Source organism: Pseudophryne corroboree, chromosome 10, assembly GCF_028390025.1.
Source record: "Pseudophryne corroboree isolate aPseCor3 chromosome 10, aPseCor3.hap2, whole genome shotgun sequence".
Lineage (NCBI taxonomy): Eukaryota > Metazoa > Chordata > Amphibia > Anura > Myobatrachidae > Pseudophryne > Pseudophryne corroboree.
In genome coordinates, this window is record NC_086453.1 from 337601073 (window position 1) to 337625367 (window position 24295).

At 51.7% G+C, this 24295-nt stretch overlaps 1 protein-coding gene across 1 annotated transcript in view; it reads left to right on the forward strand.

The window, feature by feature from the left end:
- Positions 1-2318: 2318 nt before the first annotated feature.
- Positions 2319-24295, forward strand: part of OPCML (opioid binding protein/cell adhesion molecule like) — a 994952-nt gene continuing 972975 nt past the window's right edge. The window contains exon 1 of the mRNA XM_063943620.1: positions 2319-2493. Coding sequence (XP_063799690.1) covers positions 2412-2493 — 82 coding nt within the window. The 5' untranslated portion in view covers positions 2319-2411. The remainder of the gene's footprint in view (positions 2494-24295) is intronic.

Here is a 24295-nt window from a genome sequence, read left to right on the forward strand (position 1 = left end):
ACGGTGTATGTAGCGCTGTGTCTGTGCTGTGTATGTACGGTGTATGTAGCGCTGTGTCTGTGCTGTGTATGTAGTTGTACGGTGTATGTAGCGCTGTGTCTGTGCTGTGTATGTACGGTGTATATAGCGCTGTGTCTGTGCTGTGTATGTACGGTGTATGAAGCGCTGTGTATGTACGGTGTATGTAGCGCTGTGTCTGTGCTGTGTATGTACGGTGTATGTAGCGCTGTGTCTGTGCTGTGTATGTACGGTGTATGTAGCGCTGTGTATGTACTGTGTATCTCCCCTGTATGTACGGTGTATGTAGCGCTGTGTCTGTACTGTGTATCTCCCCTGTATGTACGCTGTATGTAGTGCTGTGTCTGTGCTGTGTATGTACGGTGTATGTAGCGCTGTGTCTGTGCTGTGTATGTACGGTGTATGAAGCGCTGTGTATGTACGGTGTATGTAGCGCTGTGTCTGTGCTGTGTATGTACGGTGTATGTAGCGCTGTGTCTGTGCTGTGTATGTACGGTGTATGTAGCGCTGTGTCTGTGCTGTGTATGTACGCTGTATGTAGCGCTGTGTCTGTACTGTGTATGTACGGTGTATGTAGCGCTGTGTTTCTGCCGTGTATGTAGCGCTGTGTCTGTGCTGTGTATGTACGGTGTATATAGCGCTGTGTCTGTGCTGTGTATGTACGGTGTATGTAGCGCTGTGTATGTACGCTGTATGTAGCGCTGTGTCTGTACTGTGTATCTCCCCTGTATGTACGGTGTATGTAGAGCTGTGTCTGTGCCGTGTATGTACGGTGTATGTAGCGTTGTGTCTGTGCTGTGTATGTACGGTGTATGTAGCGCTGTGTCTGTACTGTGTATGTAGCGCTGTGTCTGTGCTGTGTATGTACGGTGTATGTAGCACTGTGTCTGTGCTGTGTATGTACGGTGTATGTAGCGCTGTGTCTGTGCTGTGTATGTACGGTGTATGTAGCGCTGTGTCTGTGCTGTGTATGTACGGTGTATGTACGCTGTATGTAGCGCTGTGTCTGTACTGTGTATGTACGGTGTATGTAGCGCTGTGTCTGTGCCGTGTATGTACGGTGTATGTAGCGCTGTGTCTGTGCTGTGTATGTACGGTGTATATAGCGCTGTGTCTGTGCTGTGTATGTACGGTGTATGTAGCGCTGTGTATGTACGCTGTATGTAGCGCTGTGTCTGTACTGTGTTTCTCCCCTGTATGTACGGTGTATGTAGCGCTGTGTCTGTGCCGTGTATGTAGCGCTGTGTCTGTACTGTGTATCTCCCCTGTATGTACGCTGTATGTAGCGCTGTGTCTGTACTGTGTATCTCCCCTGTATGTACGCTGTATGTAGCGCTGTGTCTGTGCTGTGTATGTACGGTGTATGTAGCGCTGTGTCTGTGCCGTGTATGTACGGTGTATGTAGCGCTGTGTCTGTGCTGTGTATGTACGGTGTATGTAGCGCTGTGTCTGTGCTGTGTATGTACGGTGTATGTAGCGCTGTGTCTGTGCTGTGTATGTAGCGCTGTGTATGTACGGTGTATGTAGCGCTGTGTCTGTGCCGTGTATGTACGGTGTATGTAGCGCTGTGTCTGTGCTGTGTATGTAGCGCTGTGTCTGTGCTGTGTATGTACGGTGTATGTAGCGCTGTGTCTGTGCTGTGTATGTAGCGCTGTGTATGTACGGTGTATGTAGCGCTGTGTCTGTGCCGTGTATGTACGGTGTATGTAGCGCTGTGTCTGTGCTGTGTATGTACGGTGTATGTAGCGCTGTGTATGTGCTGTGTATGTACGGTGTATATAGCGCTGTGTCTGTGCTGTGTATGTACGGTGTATGAAGCGCTGTGTATGTACGGTGTATGTAGCGCTGTGTCTGTGCTGTGTATGTACGGTGTATATAGCGCTGTGTCTGTGCTGTGTATGTACGGTGTATGAAGCGCTGTGTATGTACGGTGTATGTAGCGCTGTGTCTGTGCTGTGTATGTACGGTGTATGTAGCGCTGTGTCTGTGCTGTGTATGTACGGTGTATGTAGCGCTGTGTCTGTGCTGTGTATGTACGGTCAGGTGTATGTAGCGCTGTGTATGTACTGTGTATCTCCCCTGTATGTACGGTGTATGTAGCGCTGTGTCTGTACTGTGTATCTCCCCTGTATGTACGCTGTATGTAGCGCTGTGTCTGTGCTGTGTATGTACGGTGTATGTAGCGCTGTGTGTCTATGTCCCGGGGCCGCTCGGTGTGACAGCAGCAGCCACAGATCAGTGACGGCAGGTGTCTGTGGTCTCCGCCAATGGCAGGCGTGCGGGCGGGCTCAGTGCTCGGGGAGAGTGAGCCGAGCTGAGCGTGTGTCAGTGTGTGAGAGACCCCACAGCCAGCAGCAGCCGCCGCCGCCGCCTCTCACCCCACAGCGGACACCATGCGGGGGGCTCCCGCTCACCTCTACCGCCTCCTGTGCTGGCTCCTCGGCCCGGCGCTCACAGCGCTGCTCTCCCTGACAGGTACAGCCCGTCTCTCGATAACTTCCCCATCGTTATCCCCTCATCCCCATCGTCATCGCACAGTGCTCCCTCCGTCCTCATCCCCACTCACCTGCCCGTCTCCCTACTCACCTGGCCATCATCCACACTCACCTACCCGTCATCCCCTACTCACCTGTCCGTCTTCCCCTACTCACCTGTCCGTCTTCCCCTACTTACTTGCCCGTCATCCACTACTCACCTGTCCATCATCCCCTACCTACCTGGCCATCATCCCTATTCACCTGCCACCATCCCCACTCACCTGCCCATCATCCCCTACTCACCTGTCCGTCATCCCCTACTCTCCTGGCCATCATCTCTACTCACCTGCCCTTCATCCCCTACTCACCTGTCCGTCTTCCCCTACTCACCTGGCCACCATCCCCACTCACCTGCCCATCATCCCTACTCACCAAGACATCATCCCTACTCACCTGCCCATCATCCCTACTCACCTGTCCGTCTTCCCCTACTCACCTGCCACCATCCCCACTCACCTGCCCATCATCCCCTACTCACCTGTCCGTCATCCCCTACTCACCTGTCCGCCTTCCCCTACTCACCTGGCCACCATCCCCACTCACCTGCCCATCATCCCTACTCACCAAGACATCATCCCTACTCACCTGCCCACCATCCCTTAACACCTGCCCATCATCCCTTGCTCACCTGGCCACCATCCCTACTCACCTGCCCGTCATCCCCTACTCACCTGACCACCATCCCTATTCACCTGCCCATCTCCCCCTACTCACCTGCCCGGCATCCCTACTCACCTGGCCATCATCCCTACTCACCTGCTTTCATCCCCTACTCACCTGCCTAACATCGCCTACTCACCTGGCCATCATCCCCACTCACCTGACCTTCTTCCTACTCTCCTGCCTGTCATCCCCACTCACCTGTCCATCATCATTACTCACCTGCCTGTCATCCCCACTCACCTGTCCGCCATCCTTACTTACCCATCATCCCCCACTCACTTGCCTGTCATTCTCCACTTACCCACCCATCATCCCACACTCACCTGCTGGCACCGTCACTCAGCTGTCCACCGTCCCCACACACTTGCACATCATTCACAGTCTCCTGTCCGTCATCCTCAGTCACCTGTTCGTCACCCTCACTCACCTGCCCGTCATCCCCCACTCACCTGCGCGTCATACTCACTCACCTGTGCATTGTCCCCACTCACCTTCTTGTCATCCTTATTTATCTATGAGTCATCCCCACCCACCTGCGCGTCATTCCCACTCTCCTGTCTGACATCCTCACTCACCTGTGCGCAATATTCACTCACCTGCCCGTCAACTCCACTCTTGTGTCTGCCATCCCCACCGTCAACTCTCCGGTCCATCATCTTCAACAGCTACTCACCTGTTCCTCTTTTCAAGCTCCATCATTTCAAACTGCAGATCACCTGTCCGCTGTTCCAAGCTGCAGGGTACCTTTCTATTATTCCACGCCGCAGATCACCAGTTTGTCGTTTCATGACGCAGATCACCTGTCCATCATTCAAGCCACAGATCACTTGTCTATGACCTGTTTGTAATCTCATGCCACAGATCAGCTGTCTGTCATTCCATACCGAAGATCAGCTGTCCGTCATTCCATGCTGCAGATCAGCTGTCCGTCATTCCATGCCGCAGATCAGCTGTCCGTCATTCCATGCCGCAGATCAGCTGTCCGTCATGCCATGCCGCAGATCAGCTGTCCGTCATGCCATGCCGCAGATCAGCTGTCCGTCACTCCATGCCGCAGATCAGCTGTCCGTCATTCCATGTTGCAGATCAGCTGTCCGTCATTCCATGCCGCAGATCACTTGTCTATTACCTGTCCGTCATTCCATGCAACAGTTGAGCTGTCCATCATTCCATGCAGCAGTTGAGCTGTCCATCATTCCATGCAGCAGTTCAGCTGTCCGTCATTCCATGCCGCAGATCAGCTGTCCGTCATTCCATGCCGCAGATCAGCTGTCCGTCATTCCATGTCGCAGATCAGCTGTCCGTCATCCCATGCCGCAGATCAGCTGTCCGTCATCCCATGCCGCAGATCAGCTGTCCGTCATCCCATGCCGCAGATCAGCTGTCCGTCATCCCATGCCGCAGATCAGCTGTCCGTCATCCCATGCCGCAGATCAGCTGTCCGTCATCCCATGCCGCAGATCAGCTGTCCGTCATTCCATGCCGCAGATCAGCTGTCCGTCATTCCATGCCGCAGATCAGCTGTCCGTCATCCCATGCCGCAGATCAGCTGTCCGTCATCCCATGCCGCAGATCAGCTGTCCGTCATCCCATGCCGCAGATCAGTTGTCCGTCATTCCATGCTGCAGGTCATCTGTCCGTCATACCCCACTGGCAGATCACCTGTCCGCTATCCTCCCCAGTTTCCTGCTTATCTGTCATCATCGCAGCTTGCAGCTCATTTCTCTATCATCCTGACATGCACGTAGTCCCTTCTTATACCCAAGGTGCACCTCTCTTGTTTTCAATTCTGCATTAACCGTCCTATCGCATTTGGTGCTTGTTTTCTATCAGCTCACTGCCACAGTCTCTGACATCTGTGCTTACAGTCCCTATCCTCTCGCTGCCGGCTCTTCCCATGCCTGCACTACATTATAGTATGTACTCTCCCACTCACAGCCTTATCTAGTCCATAGTCCTAATTGCTTCACACCCCGTCACCGTCAGTCCTCCCACCGAGTATAACCACTGACGTATATAATTCATGCTACCCCAGTATTGTTGCATCCAACTCTTACCCTCTCCCCCCATATGTCTGTATTACCTGTTCATCTCTCTGTCTTGTCTGTCTCTATCTTTATCTTCCTCTTATCCTTCCATTGAACGCTTATTACTATACCCAAATCTTCCCTCTGCTGCAGATTAGTCCTGCTCCGGTCCCCTGTCAGTATTCTGGTCTGTTAGCTGCACTTATCCCTCATTCCATCACTGTCAGTACAATTCTCTCACTCTGGGGCGTATTTATTAATTATTGGGTCCTGAACCGGACATTTATAATATGGCTGCTATTTCCCTGCAATAAGAAATTATTGATTGCCTGGACGTATTAAAAAATCACCTGCAGGAACAGAGGCTTTGAAAGGAGCCCTTCCCTGTAGTGTGTAAAGGTGACGGGATTGCTAATGCGACCTCTCCACTTCTCCTGTGGGAGCTGAGTGCAGTACAGCAAATGCGGAATCTGCTGACCTTACGTGCAGAGAAGAGTGCCGGGGATCCTGCAAAACCTTCTCCCGAAAAAGCTAGGTACACACTATACAATTATCTGGCAGATAATCTGCCATATCTAGCTGGTTGAAATGAAAATCTGGTAATGGATGAGAGCACATTACAATCTATCATTTGGAAATAAATGGTAGATTATAATTTGCTCTCATCCATTTCCAGATTTTCATTCCAACCAGCTAGATCTGGCAGATAATTGTATAGTGCGTACCCAGCTTTATTCTTGCGATCTGTAGCCCATTGGCTAATGCCAGATTCTAGAGATGGCGTTAGCTACCCGGGGACAAGGTCCGGAATGCACCACATTCTGGAACTTGGTAAATTTGGCAAGAAAATCAGTCCTCGTGGCAAACTATGGGGGGAGGGTGGTGGCTGCGTTTACGAGTAAAAATGGAGGACCACAGTCCCCTGTACATACATTCAGGGGATGCCTAATATGTGTGGGTACCTCCTGAAATCACCTGCAAATATTAATTGATAAATAGGCCCCTTAGTCCCTAAAATATATCACCACAGCCTTCACTCACTCAGTCCCTGCCACCGCTCACATTTTCCCAGTACAGCACTTCTGTCACTGCAACTGACATTTCTCTCCAGTCTTTCACGCACTCTCTCTGCCATCACTCACATCCCCCCACTCAGTCTCTGCAACAACTCACATCCCCCCACTCAGTCTCTGCAACAACTCACATCCCCCCACTCAGTCTCTGCAACAACTCACATCCCCCCACTCAGTCTCTGCAACCACTCACATCCCCCCACTCAGTCTCTGCCACCATTCACATTCCCCCAGTCCTTCTCTCACTCTGTCACTGACACGATTCAGATTCCACTCTCCATTCCTTCACTCACTCTCTCTGCCACCACTCTCATCCCCCCACTCAGTCTCTGCAACCACTCACATCCCCTAATTCAGTCTCTGCTACCACTCTCATCCCCCAGTCAGTCTCTGCCACCACTCACATCCACCCACTCGGTCTCTGCCATCACTCACATCCCTCAGTATGTCTCTGCCACCATTCACATTCACACACACGGTCTCTGCCACCACTGTCATCCCCCAGTCTGTCTCTACCACCACTCACATCCACCCACTCAGTCTCTGCCACCACTCACAACCCCCAGTCTGTCTCTGCCACCACTCACATCCCCCCACTCTGTCTCTGCCACCACTCACATCCCCCCAGTCCTTCTCTAACTGTGACACCATTCAGATTCCACTCCCCATTCCTTAACCTCCTCTCTCTGCCACCACTCACACCATCCCAGTCTCTCTGCCACCACTCACATCTCAACAGTCCTCTCACTCTGACTGTGACACTATTCAGATTCTACTCTCCATTCCTTCACTCACTCTCTCTGCCACCACTCACACACCCCACAGTCTGTCTCTGCCACCACTCAATCCCCCCACTCTGTCTCTGCCACCACTCAATCCCCCCACTCTGTCTCTGCCCCCGCTCACATCCCCCCAGTCTGTCTCTGCCACCAATCGCATCTACCCACTCTGTCTCTGCCACCACTCAATCCCCCCACTCTCTCTGCCACCACTCACATCACCCAGTCTTTCTCTAGCTCTGTCCCTGACCACATTCAGATTCCACTCTCCATTCCTTCACTCACCCTCTGTGCCACCACTCACATCCCCCCAGTCTGTCTCTGCCACCACTCACATCCCCCCACTCTGTCTCTGCCAACACTGGCATCCCCCCACTCTGTCTCTGCCACCACTCACATCCCCCCACTCTGTCTCTGCCACCATTCACATCCCCCCACTCTGTCTCTGCCACCACTCTCATCCCCCCTGTCTCTCCCACCACTCACATCCCCCCACTCTGCCTCTGCCACCACTCACATCCCCCCATCTGTCTCTACCAACACTGGCATCCCCCCACTCTGTCTCTGCCAACACTGGCATCACCCCACTCTGTCTCTGCCACCACTCACATCCCCCCACTCTGCCTCTGCCACCACTCACATCCCCCCACTCTGTCTCTACCAACACTGGCATCCCCCCACTCTGTCTCTGCCAACACTGGCATCACCCCACTCTGTCTCTGCCACCACTCACATCCCCCCACTCTGCCTCTGCCACCACTCACATCCCCCCACTCTGTCTCTCCCACCACTCACATCCCCCCATCTGTCTCTGCCAACACTGGCATCACCCCACTCTGTCTCTGCCACCACTCACATCCCCCCACGCTGTCTCTGCCACCACTCACATCCCCCCACTCTGTCTCTGCCAACACTGGCATCCCCCCACTCTGTCTCTGCCACCACTCACATCCCCCCACTCTGTCTCTGCCACCATTCACATCCCCCCACTCTGTCTCTGCCACCACTCTCATCCCCCCTGTCTCTCCCACCACTCACATCCCCCCACGCTGCCACCACTCACATCCCCCCATCTGTCTCTACCAACACTGGCATCCCCCCACTCTGTCTCTGCCAACACTGGCATCACCCCACTCTGTCTCTGCCACCACTCACATCCCCCCACTCTGCCTCTGCCACCACTCACATCCCCCCACTCTGTCTCTACCAACACTGGCATCCCCCCACTCTGTCTCTGCCAACACTGGCATCACCCCACTCTGTCTCTGCCACCACTCACATCCCCCCACTCTGCCTCTGCCACCACTCACATCCCCCCACTCTGTCTCTCCCACCACTCACATCCCCCCATCTGTCTCTGCCAACACTGGCATCACCCCACTCTGTCTCTGCCACCACTCACATCCCCCCACGCTGTCTCTGCCACCACTCACATCCCCCCACTCTGTCTCTGCCAACACTGGCATCCCCCCACTCTGTCTCTGCCACCACTCACATCCCCCCACTCTGTCTCTGCCACCACTCTCATCCCCCCTGTCTCTCCCACCACTCACATCCCCCCATCTGTCTCTCCCACCACTCACATCCCCCCATCTGTCTCTGCCAACACTGGCATCACCCCACTCTGTCTCTGCCAACACTGGCATCACCCCACTCTGTCTCTGCCACCACTCACATCCCCCCACTCTGCCTCTGCCACCACTCACATCCCCCCACGCTGTCTCTGCCACCATTCACATCCCGCCACTCTGTCTTTGCCACCACTCTCATCCCCCCTGTCTCTGCCACCACTCACATCCCCCCACTCTGTCTCTGCCAACACTGGCATCCCCCCACTCTGTCTCTGCCACCACTCACATCCCCCCACTCTGTCTCTGCCACCACTCTCATCCCCCCTGTCTCTCCCACCACTCACATCCCCCCATCTGTCTCTCCCACCACTCACATCCCCCCATCTGTCTCTGCCAACACTGGCATCACCCCACTCTGTCTCTGCCAACACTGGCATCACCCCACTCTGTCTCTGCCACCACTCACATCCCCCCACGCTGTCTCTGCCACCACTCACATCCCCCCACTCTGTCTCTGCCAACACTGGCATCCCCCCACTCTGTCTCTGCCACCACTCACATCCCCCCACTCTGTCTCTGCCACCATTCACATCCCCCCACTCTGTCTCTGCCACCACTCTCATCCCCCCTGTCTCTCCCACCACTTACATCCCCCCACTCTGCCTCTGCCACCACTCACATCCCCCCATCTGTCTCTACCAACACTGGCATCCCCCCACTCTGTCTCTGCCAACACTGGCATCACCCCACTCTGTCTCTGCCACCACTCACATCCCCCCACTCTGCCTCTGCCACCACTCACATCCCCCCACTCTGTCTCTACCAACACTGGCATCCCCCCACTCTGTCTCTGCCAACACTGGCATCACCCCACTCTGTCTCTGCCACCACTCACATCCCCCCACTCTGCCTCTGCCACCACTCACATCCCCCCACTCTGTCTCTCCCACCACTCACATCCCCCCATCTGTCTCTGCCAACACTGGCATCACCCCACTCTGTCTCTGCCACCACTTACATCCCCCCACGCTGTCTCTGCCACCACTCACATCCCCCCACTCTGTCTCTGCCAACACTGGCATCCCCCCACTCTGTCTCTGCTACCACTCACATCCCCCCACTCTGTCTCTGCCACCATTCACATCCCCCCACTCTGTCTCTGCCACCACTCTCATCCCCCCTGTCTCTCCCACCACTCACATCCCCCCACTCTGCCTCTGCCACCACTCACATCCCCCCATCTGTCTCTACCAACACTGGCATCCCCCCACTCTGTCTCTGCCAACACTGGCATCACCCCACTCTGTCTCTGCCACCACTCACATCCCCCCACTCTGCCTCTGCCACCACTCACATCCCCCCACTCTCTCTCCCACCACTCACATCCCCCCATCTGTCTCTGCCAACACTGGCATCACCCCACTCTGTCTCTGCCACCACTCACATCCCCCCACGCTGTCTCTGCCACCACTCACATCCCCCCACTCTGTCTCTGCCAACACTGGCATCCCCCCACTCTGTCTCTGCCACCACTCACATCCCCCCACTCTGTCTCTGCCACCACTCTCATCCCCCCTGTCTCTCCCACCACTCACATCCCCCCATCTGTCTCTCCCACCACTCACATCCCCCCATCTGTCTCTGCCAACACTGGCATCACCCCACTCTGTCTCTGCCACCACTCACATCCCCCCACTCTGCCTCTGCCACCACTCACATCCCCCCACTCTGTCTCTCCCACCACTCACATCCCCCCATCTGTCTCTGCCAACACTGGCATCACCCCACTCTGTCTCTGCCACCACTCACATCCCCCCACGCTGTCTCTGCCACCACTCACATCCCCCCACTCTGTCTCTGCCAACACTGGCATCCCCCCACTCTGTCTCTGCCACCACTCACATCCCCCCACTCTGTCTCTGCCACCACTCTCATCCCCCCTGTCTCTCCCACCACTCACATCCCCCCATCTGTCTCTCCCACCACTCACATCCCCCCATCTGTCTCTGCCAACACTGGCATCACCCCACTCTGTCTCTGCCAACACTGGCATCACCCCACTCTGTCTCTGCCACCACTCACATCCCCCCACTCTGCCTCTGCCACCACTCACATCCCCCCACGCTGTCTCTCCCACCACTCACATCCCCCCACTCTGTCTCTGCCACCACTCTCATCCCCCCTGTCTCTCCCACCACTCACATCCCCCCACTCTGCCTCTGCCACCACTCACATCCCCCCATCTGTCTCTACCAACACTGGCATCCCCCCACTCTGTCTCTGCCAACACTGGCATCACCCCACTCTGTCTCTGCCACCACTCACATTCCCCCACTCTGCCTCTGCCACCACTCACATCCCCCCACTCTGTCTCTCCCACCACTCACATCCCCCCATCTGTCTCTGCCAACACTGGCATCACCCCACTCTGTCTCTGCCACCACTCACATCCCCCCACGCTGTCTCTGCCACCATTCACATCCCGCCACTCTGTCTTTGCCACCACTCTCATCCCCCCTGTCTCTCCCGCCACTCACATCCCCCCACTCTGTCTCTGCCAACACTGGCATCCCCCCACTCTGTCTCTGCCACCACTCTCATCCCCCCTGTCTCTGCCACCATCCACATCCCCCCACTCTGCCTCTGCCACCATTCACATCCCGCCACTCTGTCTTTGCCACCACTCTCATCCCCCGTGTCTCTGCCACCATTCACATCCCCCCACTCTGCCTCTGCCACCACTCACATCCCCCCATCTGTCTCTGCCACCACTCACATCCCCCCACTCTGTCTCTGCCTCCACTCACATCCCCTCACTCTGTCTCTGCCACCACTCACATCCCCCCACTCTGTCTCTGCCACCACTCACATCCCCCCACTCTGTCACTGCTACCACTCACATCCCCTCACTCTGTCTCTGCCACCACTCACATCCCCTCACTCTGTCTCTGCTACCACTCACATCCACTCACTCTGTCTCTGCCACCACTCACATCCCCCAGTCTTTCTCTCGCTCTGTCCCTGACCACATTCAGAGTCCACTCCCCATGCCTTCACTCACTCACTCTGCCACCACTCACATCCTCCCAGTCCTTCTCTCACTCGCAACACTGTTCAGAGTCCACTCCCCATGCCTTCACTCACTTTCTCTGCCACCACTCACATCCCCTACAATGACATTGGTTCAGTCCCCCTAATCGTTCATTCACTCACACTCACTCTCTTCCTGCCAACACTCACATTTCCTCCTACCAGTCCTTCACTTGCTTTCCTTGCCACCCCTCCTGTCCCCCCAGTCCATCACTCACTCTATCCCTAACAGCACTCAGTCTCTCAGCAATGTCTCTCCCAGTCATGCTAATTGCCACGTTTCCACTCACAGTGGATCTGTCATGCCTGCAGCCGTTCTCTTGTCTATTGTACACATTCTACCAGTCACCTGCAGTATCTTCTCATTTATAATCTGCTTCTTGTGCAAAACTGATTATCCCAAACATCCTTTTTTTTTATTTATTTTTTTACGTTCACTTCTTTTCATGTCCACTTCATGTTCCATCTTCTGAGCTTCCCAACCCCTGCACCATTCCTTCCTTACACCGTACGTCAGACCAGTGCATCAGTGTCTCCATCCAGTCTTCTCTCAGCCTCTCACCCTCCTCCCTCCATCTGTGTTCTATCGCTGCAGCTTCCATCATCCCTGCCCTTGTGCTGCACCGTCACCTCCCTGACTCCCCTGTGTGTGTCACACCTGCAGGTCCTGCCCCGGGGTAGAGAGGACGATGAAGTATTAGGAAAGGGATTGAAGGGGAAGGGGAGGGGGGTTGCTGCTGTCAAGGGGGTGGAATGGGCACCGAATGAGTGTGAGTGTGGGAAGGGTGAGTTGGGTTTAATAATCTTCACATGTTCCAGTATACAGCCATGTAAATGTTATTTATTGAAATTCTCTATGTGTTATGCTTCTATACATGAATACGTTGCATGTCAATTTGTGGGTGCAATGGTACTTATGTAATAATATAGATTCTGCATGGAGGTCGTGTACGTAACTCAGGTTAGTTGCAAATAGTATGTGTTAGGCTGGAACGTATGGTTTAGGCTTTTAATGTGAAACCTATCGCTCAATTTCTAATAGCATGCATTAGCCGGTTCCGTTTAATCAATATCATCTGATACAGACCTATGTAACATGTGTACGGAGGGACTGGTTATGTTACAGCCACTGAGATTTTTAGTTGTCTATGCTCATATGTCTAAACCGTTCAAGGCGGTTTAGAGAGGTGGACGCAACGCCGATGTTTGCGCAGTGCAGCGATTGTTTGCCATTGCGCATGAGCGAAAAGTCCTGCAAACCCCTACGGAGCATGCGTTCCCCTGAGTGTGCGCGGAAACCGCTGTTATGTACGGGGTTAGCATTAGCGCTGGTGGCACAGAACTATGGAAGTTGTAGTGTTATGAACCACTGGCGGAGTTGCACTGTCTACAGGCATTGAAAGTGGTCGTCTCAGGTCTTACACAGTCCGGTACATGAGGGCGACTAACATTTGCATATTATCCATACTTGCCGACTGTCCAGGAATGGCCGGTGGGCTCCCAAAAACTGGGTGGCCGGCCGCTAGTTAACCGCCCACTTACCAAGTGAAGCGGGCGGTCCCAGCAGCCGATGGCATGATTCATTGTAGCCATGCCCCCTCTGTAAAATCCCAGTAAACTCGGCATTGTATAGCAGGCGTGGCCACCATGCCCCCGTACCGCCTCTTATGCCTTTCCCCACCCTCTATGATGCAACACACCGCCCCGCACTGCTCCCCCCCACTGCCCCGTCTTGGCTGCCCTCTCCCGGAGGGAACAGCCAGAAAGACGGAACCCAAGATATTATAGCCGTTGCTGCTCCGCAAAAAGTTGCAGCCGCCCATGCATTAGCGTCCACCTCTGGATAGGCCCTCAGGGTGCGTTATCAGTCACGTTCTACCCATGCCATGTATTTGTTCATAACGCCAGCCCACATTGGTTATGTGAGGGCTTTCACTGGTGTGACGTTCTATATGCAGAATATCCAGCTATGTAAACTGCATAATACAACTTATTTGTTGCGTTTTCTGGTTACATTTCTCAGTGTCAGTTCTTTATTTGTATTGAAGTCAATCGTTCCTGTTTTCAGTTGCACAATTGTATTTTATGCAGTCTGGTTATTGCAGTGGTAATATAAACGGCAACTCCTGGGGGTATATTTACTAAGTGTCGATTATCATCGATTTTTACAGATTGCAAATTGATGACTATCGATCTAAATCGATGTTGTGGTTTCAGGGGCTAAAAATCACATGTACTAACATTTAAAAATGAATCTAAAACATCATCTGGTTGTAAATGTGTGTTATTGGTTGTAAATGTGTGTTATAGCCCCTGAAGCACAATATCAATTTAGTTCGATTTCACATCGATTAAAAAAAAAATCACGGTAATCGACCTTTAGTAAATATACACCTGTAATGTGTGTGTTTTTCGTTCTCCTGATCGAAGGAAATAGTTTGACAGGTAACCAGACGAACGAGTGCAAATCAACAAACACTTTATTATAAAAGTCGCAAACAAGAGTAATACTCAACTTTTGTCTGAGTTATCAGAAAACATTGGTTATTCATAAACGTAAGATCTTTTCATATATGGGAAGTCACCAGATGCTCAGATCAGTGCATACAGTATACAGTAGGTACCATGTAGCTTTGTAGGCCTGTCAGAAGCTAAAGCTCTTTGACTTAGTCTTACATTATGTAGTATGTGCAATGCTGCCGTTGGTGGTCATTCCAAGTTGATCGCTCGCTATTTTTTGCAGCACTGCGTTCAGATAGTCGCCGCCTATGGGGGAGTGTATTTTCGCTTTGCAAGTGTACGAACCCTTGTGCAGCCGAGCTGTACAATACCAGTTTGTGCAGTTTCTGAGTAGGTCTGAACTTACTCAGCCGCTGCGATCACTTCAGCTTGTCCGGGCCCGGAATTTATGTCAGACACCCGCCCTGCAAACTCTTGGACACGCCTGCGTTTTTTTCCATCCACTCCATGAAAACGGTCAGTTGACACCCACAAACGCTCTCTTCCTGTCAATCTCCTTGCGATCGGCTGTGCGAATGGAATCTTCGTTAAATCCATCGCCCAGCACCGATCAGCTTTGTACCCGTACGACGTACCTGCGCATTGCGGTGCATACGCATGCGCAGTTTTGTCGAGTTTTGATCTGATCGCAAAAAATAGCTAGCGAGCGATCAACTCGGAATGACCCTCCATTAACCCATATTAAGATGTACCTGCACTTATCTCTTACACATGCTCAGTAAGCTCTTACATATATAACCAAGACGCAATGTCTGAAGCTACACCATCAGCTTCTAAAGTCCTTTGTCTAGAATTGACCCATAATCCTTTGCGTACAGCGGTCAGTGTACTGGAATATAGACCACACCATACAAGGTAATACTTTAGAAACCACTAATACCAATTACCAGTACAAGTAGGCCTCTCAATTTATGTCCCATATGACTCTAAAGGTTACAGCATGAATACAATCTCCTTAGGCCTCAAGGGGCCCTAAACAGGTATTAAAACTTAAATGCTACTGTATGTTGAAATCAAATAATTAACCACCATGGTCTCTACATAACTGAACGTAGTGGACAACATCTGTGCACATACATAGCGGAGATATCTGTGTATATTATAAGCATATACTTACCTACTTCTTGTGTCCAGCAGAGGAGACGCTGATTGACACCTTGGGGGGTGGGGCCAATCCTCACGTCATTAGGTGATTTAAGTGATTTAGCGAAACCCACTCAGGACAGTGTTGCGGATTCTGCCAAAAAATCAGGAGTCTCCAGCAGCTTCTGGGAGAGTGGGAAAGTTCTGTATGTGTAAGGTATATACTGCTGTATTATAGTACACTGCATTTTCTCATGTCGGAGCTTGTACTAGTGTATGTGGTAAGTATGAATAAATGTTTCCATATGTGGTATAGGGGGTGCATCCATTTCTTAATTCAATTGTTAATGAAACAAAGGTAATTTCTTATTCTTATTTCTGTGTTATAAATATGACACAAGTAGTGTGTAAATGTTCTAGTGTGGAACTAGTCCTACAACTCCAACAGCTGTCAGTGCAAACACAGTATGGATGAATTCCTGTTGCAGGTAGGTGCTGTATTTCAGTTATAAGGCAGCAGAAATACCCGTCATGTTTGTCACTGACTTTGTTTCTATGTACATACTCGGATAGTTCATTAGGTACACAGGGCCTAATTCAGAGCTGGACACAAAAGGATAAATAAATGGGGCGATGCTGTGTGGGCTGTACAGCGGATATTAAGTGGGGTGATGCTGTGTGTGTGGCTGTACAGCGGATAGTAAATGGGGTGATGCTGTATGTGTCCGTACTGCGTATAATAAAAGGGGCGATGCTGTATGTGGCCGTACTGCGTATAATAAATGGGGTGATGCTGTTTGTGGCCGTACGGCGTATAATAAATGGGGCGATGATGTGTGTGACTGTATGGTGGATAGTTAATGGGGCGATGCTGTGTGTGACTGTATGGTGGATAGTAAATGGGGCGATGTTGTGTGTGACCGTATGGTGGCTAGTAAATGGGGTGATGCTGTGTGTGACTATGTCGGAAAATAAATGGGGCGATGCTGTATGTGGCTGTATGACAGATAATAAATGGGGTGATGCTGTGTGTTATTATGCCGGATAATAAACGGGGCGATGCTGTGTGTGACTATGCCGGATAATAAACGGGGAGATGCTGTGTGTGACTATGCCGGATAATAAACGGGGCGATGCTGTGTGTGACTATGCCGGATAATAAACGGGGAGATGCTGTGTGTGACTATGCCGGATAATAAACGGGGAGATGCTGTGTGTGACTATGCCGGATAATAAACGGGGAGATGCTGTGTGTGACTATGCCGGATAATAAACGGGGCGAGGCTGTGTGTGGCTATGCCGGATAATAAACGGGGCGATGCTGTGTTTGACTATGCCGGATAATAAACGGGGCGAGGCTGTGTGTGGCTATGCCGGATAATAAACGGGGCGATACTGTGTGTGGCTATGCCGGATAATAAACGGGGCGAGGCTGTGTGTGGCTATGCCGGATAATAAACGGGGCGATGCTGTGTGTGACTATGCCGGATAATAAACGGGGAGAGGCTGTGTGTGACCATGCCGGATAATAAACGGGGAGATGCTGTGTGTGGCTATGCCGGATAATAAACGGGGCGATGCTGTGTGTGGCTATGCCGGATAATAAACGGGGCAATGCTGTGTGTGACTATGTTGGATAATAAACGGGGCGATGCTGTGTGTGACTATGCCGGATAATAAACGGGGAGATGCTGTGTGTGACTATGCCAGATAATAAACGGGGCGATGCTGTGTGTGACTATGCCGGATAATAAACGAGGAGATGCTGTGTGTGGCTATACCGGATAATAAACGGGGAGATGCTGTGTGTGACTATGCCGGATAATAAACGGGGAGATGCTGTGTGTGACTATGCCGGATAATAAACGGGGCGATGCTGTGTGTGGCTATGCCGGATAATAAACGGGGCGAGGCTGTGTGTGGCTATGACGGATAATAAACGGGGCGATGCTGTGTGTGACTATGCCGGATAATAAACGGGGCGAGGCTGTGTGTGACTATGCCGGATAATAAACGGGGAGATGCTGTGTGTGGCTATACCGGATAATAAACGGGGCGATGCTGTGTGTGGCTATGCCGGATAATAAATGGGGCGATGCTGTGTGTGACTATGCTGGATAATAAACGGGGCGATGCTGTGTGTGACTATGCCGGATAATAAACGGGGCGATGCTGTGTGTGTGGCTATGCCGGATAATAAACGGGGCGATGCTGTGTGTGGCTATGCCGGATAATAAACGGGGCGATGCTGTGTGTGGCTATGCCGGATAATAAATGGGGCGATGGTGTGTGTGGCTATGCCGGATAATAAACGGGGCGAGGCTGTGTGTGGCTATGCCGGATAATAAATGGGGCGATGCTGTGTGTGGCTACGCCGGATAATAAATGGGGCGAGGCTGTGTGTGACTATGCCGGATAATAAACGGGGCGAGGCTGTGTGTGACTATGCCGGATAATAAACGGGGCAATGCTGTGTGTGTGACTATGCCGGATAATAAACGGGGCGAGGCTGTGTGTGGCTATGCCGGATAATAAACGAGGAGATGCTGTGTGTGTGACTGTGCCGGATAATAAACGGGGCGAGGCTGTGTGTAGCTATGCCGGATAATAAACGGGGCGATGCTGTGTGTGGCTATGCCAGATAATAAACGGGGCGATGCTGTGTGTGACTATGCCGGATAATAAACGGGGCGAGGCTGTGTGTGGCTATGCCGGATAATAAACTGGGCGATGCTGTGTGTGTGGCTATGCCGGATAATAAACGGGGCGATGCTGTGTGTGGCTATGCCGGATAATAAACTGGGCGATGCTGTGTGTGTGGCTATGCCGGATAATAAACGGGGCGATGCTGTGTGTGGCTATGCCGGATAATAAACGGGGCGAGGCTGTGTGTGGCTATTCCGGATAATAGATGGGGCGATGCTGTGTGTGGCTATGCCGGATAATAAACGGGGCGATGCTGTGTGTGACTATGCCGGATAATAAACGGGGCGATGCTGTGTGTGGCTATGCCGGATAATAAACGGGGCGATGCTGTGTGTGACTATGCCGGATAATAAACGATGCGATGCTGTGTGTGGCTATGCCGGATAATAAACGGGGCGATGCTGTGTGTGACTATGCCGGATAATAAACGGGGCGATGCTGTGTGTGGCTATGCCAGATAATAAACGGGGCGATGCTGTGTGTGACTATGCCGGATAATAAACGGGGCAAGGCTGTGTGTGGCTATGCCAGATAATAAACTGGGCGATGCTGTGTGTGTGGCTATGCCGGATAATAAACGGGGCGATGCTGTGTGTGGCTATGCCGGATAATAAACTGGGCGATGCTGTGTGTGTGGCTATGCCGGATAATAAACGGGGCGATGCTGTGTGTGGCTATGCCGGATAATAAACGGGGCGATGCTGTGTGTGACTATGCCGGATAATAAACGGGGCGATGCTGTATGTGGCTATGCCGGATAATAAACGGGGCGATGCTGTGTGTGGCTATGCCGGACAATAAACGGGGCGAGGCTGTGTGTGGCTATTCCGGATAATAGATGGGGCGATGCTGTGTGTGGCTATGCCGGATAATAAACGGGGCGATGCTGTGTGTGACTATGCCGGATAATAAACGGGGCGATGCTGTGTGTGGCTATGCCGGATAATAAACGGGGCGATGCTGTGTGTGACTATGCCGGATAATAAACGAGGAGATGCTGTGTGTGGCTATGCCGGATAATAAACGGGGCGATGCTGTGTGTGGCTATGCCGGATAATAAACGGGGCGATGCTGTGTGTGACTATGCCGGATAATAAACGGGGCGATGCTGTGTGTGACTATGCCGGATAATAAACGGGGCGAGGCTGTGTGTGACCATGCCGGATAATAAACGGGGAGATGCTGTGTGTGGCTATGCCGGATAATAAACGGGGCGATGCTGTGTGTGGCTATGCCGGATAATAAACGGGGCGATGCTGTGTGTGACTATGCTGGATAATAAACGGGGCGATGCTGTGTGTGACTATGCCGGATAATAAACGGGGAGATGCTGTGTGTGACTATGCCAGATAATAAACGGGGCGATGATGTGTGTGACTATGCCGGATAATAAACGAAGAGATGCTGTGTGTGACTATGCCGGATAATAAACGGGGCGATGCTGTGTGTGGCTATGCCGGATAATAAACGGGGCGAGGCTGTGTGTGGCTATGACGGATAATAAACAAGGAGATGCTGTGTGTGGCTATGCCGGATAATAAACGGGGCGATGCTGTGTGTGGCTATGCCGGATAATAAACGGGGCGATGCTGTGTGTGACTATGCTGGATAATAAACGGGGCAATGCTGTGTGTGACTATGCCGGATAATAAACGGGGAGATGCTGTGTGTGACTATGCCAGATAATAAACGGGGCGATGCTGTGTGTGACTATGCCGGATAATAAACGAGGAGATGCTGTGTGGGGCTATGCCGGATAATAAACGGGGCGATGCTGTGTGTGACTATGCCGGATAATAAACAAGGAGATGCTGTGTGTGGCTATGCCGGATAATAAACGGGGCGATGCTGTGTGTGGCTATGCCGGATAATAAACGGGGCGATGCTGTGTGTGACTATGCTGGATAATAAACGGGGCGATGCTGTGTGTGACTATGCCGGATAATAAACGGGGAGATGCTGTGTGTGACTATGCCAGATAATAAACGGGGCGATGCTGTGTGTGACTATGCCGGATAATAAACGAGGAGATGCTGTGTGTGGCTATGCCGGATAATAAACGGGGCGAGGCTGTGTGTGGCTATGCCGGATAATAAACGGGGCGATGCTGTGTGTGACCATGCCGGATAATAAACGGGGTGATGCTGTGTGTGACTATGCCAGATAATAAACGGGGTGATGCTGTGTGTGACTATGCCGGATAATAAACGGGGCGAGGCTGTGTGTGACTATGCCGGATAATAAACGGGCGATGCTGTGTGTGGCTATGCCGGATAATAAACGGGGCGAGGCTGTGTGTGGCTATGCCGGATAATAAATGGGGCGAGGCTGTGTGTGACTATGCCGGATAATAAACGGGCGATGCTGTGTGTGGCTATGCCGGATAATAAACAGGGCGATGCTGTGTGTGGCTATGCCGGATAATAAACGGGGCGATGCTGTGTGTGGCTATGCCAGATAATAAACGGGGCGAGGCTGTGTGTGGCTATGCCAGATAATAAACAGGGCGAGGCTGTGTGTGGCTATGCCGGATAATAAACAGGGCGATGCTGTGTGTGGCTATGCCGGATAATAAACGGGGCGAGGCTGTGTGTGGCTATGCCGGATAATAAACGGGGCGATGCTGTGTGTGGCTATGCTGGATAATAAATGGGGCGATGGTGTGTGTGGCTATGCCGGATAATAAACGAGGAGATGCTGTGTGTGGCTATGCCGGATAATAAACGGGGCGATGCTGTGTGTGACTATGCCGGATAATAAACGGGGCGATGCTGTGTGTGGCTATGCCGGATAATTAACGGGGCGATGCTGTGTGTGGCTATGCCGGATAATAAACGGGGCGATGCTGTGTGTGGCTATGCTGGATAATAAATGGGGCGATGCTGTGTGTGGCTATGCCGGATAATAAACGGGGAGATGCTGTGTGTGACCATGCCGGATAATAAACGGGGCGATGCTGTGTGTGGCTATGCCGGATAATAAACGGGGCGATGCTGTGTGTGGCTATGCTGGATAATAAACGGGGCGATGCTGTGTGTGACTATGCCAGATAATAAACGGGGTGATGCTGTGTGTGACTATGCCGGATAATAAACGGGGCGATGCTGTGTGTGGCTATGCCAGATAATAAACGGGGCGATGCTGTGTGTGGCTATGCCGGATAATAAACGGGGCGATGCTGTGTGTGACCATGCCGGATAATAAACGGGGTGATGCTGTGTGTGACTATGCCAGATAATAAACGGGGTGATGCTGTGTGTGACTATGCCGGATAATAAACGGGGCGAGGCTGTGTGTGACTATGCCGGATAATAAACGGGCGATGCTGTGTGTGGCTATGCCGGATAATAAATGGGGCGAGGCTGTGTGTGACTATGCCGGATAATAAACGGGCGATGCTGTGTGTGGCTATGCCGGATAATAAACAGGGCGATGCTGTGTGTGGCTATGCCGGATAATAAACGGGGCGATGCTGTGTGTGGCTATGCCAGATAATAAACGGGGCGAGGCTGTGTGTGGCTATGCCAGATAATAAACAGGGCGAGGCTGTGTGTGGCTATGCCGGATAATAAACAGGGCGATGCTGTGTGTGGCTATGCCGGATAATAAACGGGGCGAGGCTGTGTGTGGCTATGCCGGATAATAAACGGGGCGATGCTGTGTGTGGCTATGCTGGATAATAAATGGGGCGATGGTGTGTGTGGCTATGCCGGATAATAAACGAGGAGATGCTGTGTGTGGCTATGCCGGATAATAAACGGGGCGATGCTGTGTGTGACTATGCCGGATAATAAACGGGGCGATGCTGTGTGTGGCTATGCCGGATAATTAACGGGGCGATGCTGTGTGTGGCTATGCCGGATAATAAACGGGGCGATGCTGTGTGTGGCTATGCTGGATAATAAATGGGGCGATGCTGTGTGTGGCTATGCCGGATAATAAACGGGGAGATGCTGTGTGTGACCATGCCGGATAATAAACGGGGCGATGCTGTGTGTGGCTATGCCGGATAATAAACGGGGCGATGCTGTGTGTGGCTATGCTGGATAATAAATGGGGCGATGGTGTGTGTGACTATGCCGGATAATAAACGGGGCGATGCTGTGTCTGTACAGATGGGAAGCGTTCATATCTGGGGAAGCTAGCTATAAGTGCGGATGTCCCTGCAGGGCTGTATACTTTTTCTTTCTTATATTAGCAGATTTAATGTAATTAGCAGACATCTGCCTGACTATAAACGAAGTCACCGCTTCCCTCTGATATAAAAGTGACATATGTACAGAGAATAAGATGGAAATCATCCAGTGAGTTCAGAGCCGTATGTAAGTAAGAGAGAAGAGTTTGTTAGACAGGAATGTGAGACGGGACAGAAGACGTGGTTATGGGCCAGATTTACTAAGTGTCGGAGTTTAGACCCAGTAGTTATCATTTCTTATCACTGCTGTGTGCGGCAATAAGGAATTAACATTTGTAAGTAATAATTACTTGCAGGGACAGGGGTCCCTGTGATGTGTAAAGAAGTGAAATGATTGCAAAAGCAAACGTTTCCCTTCTACTTCAGGAGGCGGAACCGTTCTGCACATCCGCTGCCGGCTGACCACGCATGTGCCGCAGCCGAGGAGGGTTCTGGAGGAATGTGTCCGGTCTATAGATCTACAGTGTCTACACAGACAGTCAGTAGGTCGACATGCATTATATCAACATGGTCAAAGGGTCGACGTGCATTAGGCACACATGTTCAAATGATCGACACACATAGGGTCAACAAAAGATTTTTGGGATATTTTTTTTTTTTTCTTCATTTTTTCTAACTTTTTCATACTTTACTATCCACATGGACTATGATAGCGAATAGTAACCTGTGCCGAGTGCAGCGGTAGGAGAGCGAGGCACCTTGCCCAAAGCATGGCGAGCGAAGCAACTTGTTGTGTCGACCTGTCCACGTGTCGATCTTTTGACCCAGTCGACCTTTCCCAACTGTCTACCTTTCTCATGACGAACTTTTGACCCTGTCGACTTTTTCCATGTCAACCTTGTGGGGTCGACCTGTTGACTATAGACCTTTTCCTAGTAGAGCTAATGAGCCACACCCCCGGGGGCCAAACTAATTTGACAGGTACACATAGCAACAAGTCCATGGAGACTTAACGAGCCAAAGCAGCTGAACCCTCGCCACCCTACAACCTGTCCAACTACGGGATGTAGTTATGTGACCTGCAGTCAGGAGGCCGCCAGTCACATGACCTCCCCATACATCCCACCCCATCACAATCCTGACGGTCGGCATGCCGACCAACAGAGACTATTTCCTGTCGTCCATGACAACGGTCGCCACCGAGCCTGAAGCGTGGCAAGCCTGCAGTGGGCTCCTTACGAATCTAGTGGAAAACAATGTACAGATGTGTCCTCATACATCATTGCTGCAGTTGGGCACGCCAGGTCCTGTGAGTCTCTGAGAGGGAAATGTATGATGCCGGCACATATTGCCGACACATAGGGGGGAATTCAAATGTCTGAAGAGTCGGTTGGGTGTCTGTTTTTTCCTGTCTATTAGATAGGAAAAAACAGACACCCAACTGACTTTTCAAACATTTGAACTCCCCCCATAATGTGCATATTGCCGATACATAAAGTGCACTGATACCTCTCCCCCCCCCCCCCCCCCCCCCCCCTCCATATCGACGCTTGTTACATCTACCCCTGATAGAAACGGGCATCTTTTTTCGATGCTGAGTTCCATTGTGCTACATATACAGACTCCATTGCACACATATATACAAGTGTCACATATTAAATTAACCATCACCGTCTCCTGGTGCGTCCTTGTCACATCGTGTTTCGCATTTCAGCAAATAAAAGACACCAGACGCTAGCAGAGTAGCACGGGACCTAGATGCTGAGTTGCGCCAGGTATCTTGCGCTGCGTGGCGTATTGAGGCTGGATGTACGAGGACACATCTGTATCACATCCAGATTAAAAATGCAGATTGTGATAAATATGCCCAAATGTCAGGGTTACATGCTCTGCATCTATAAATGGGAGATAGGAGCTGAGTAACAATTATTACTTAATTATAACGTCTAAAATGTACCTGGAGAATTGCATTAAATGACTCTAGCTATGGAAGTTTACGCAGTGTTTTATTTAATGTGGTATACAATCCTGATGTTAGAAACGCTGCACAAACTCATTCCTCAGCTGTCATCCAACAGATAAATAGTATTCCG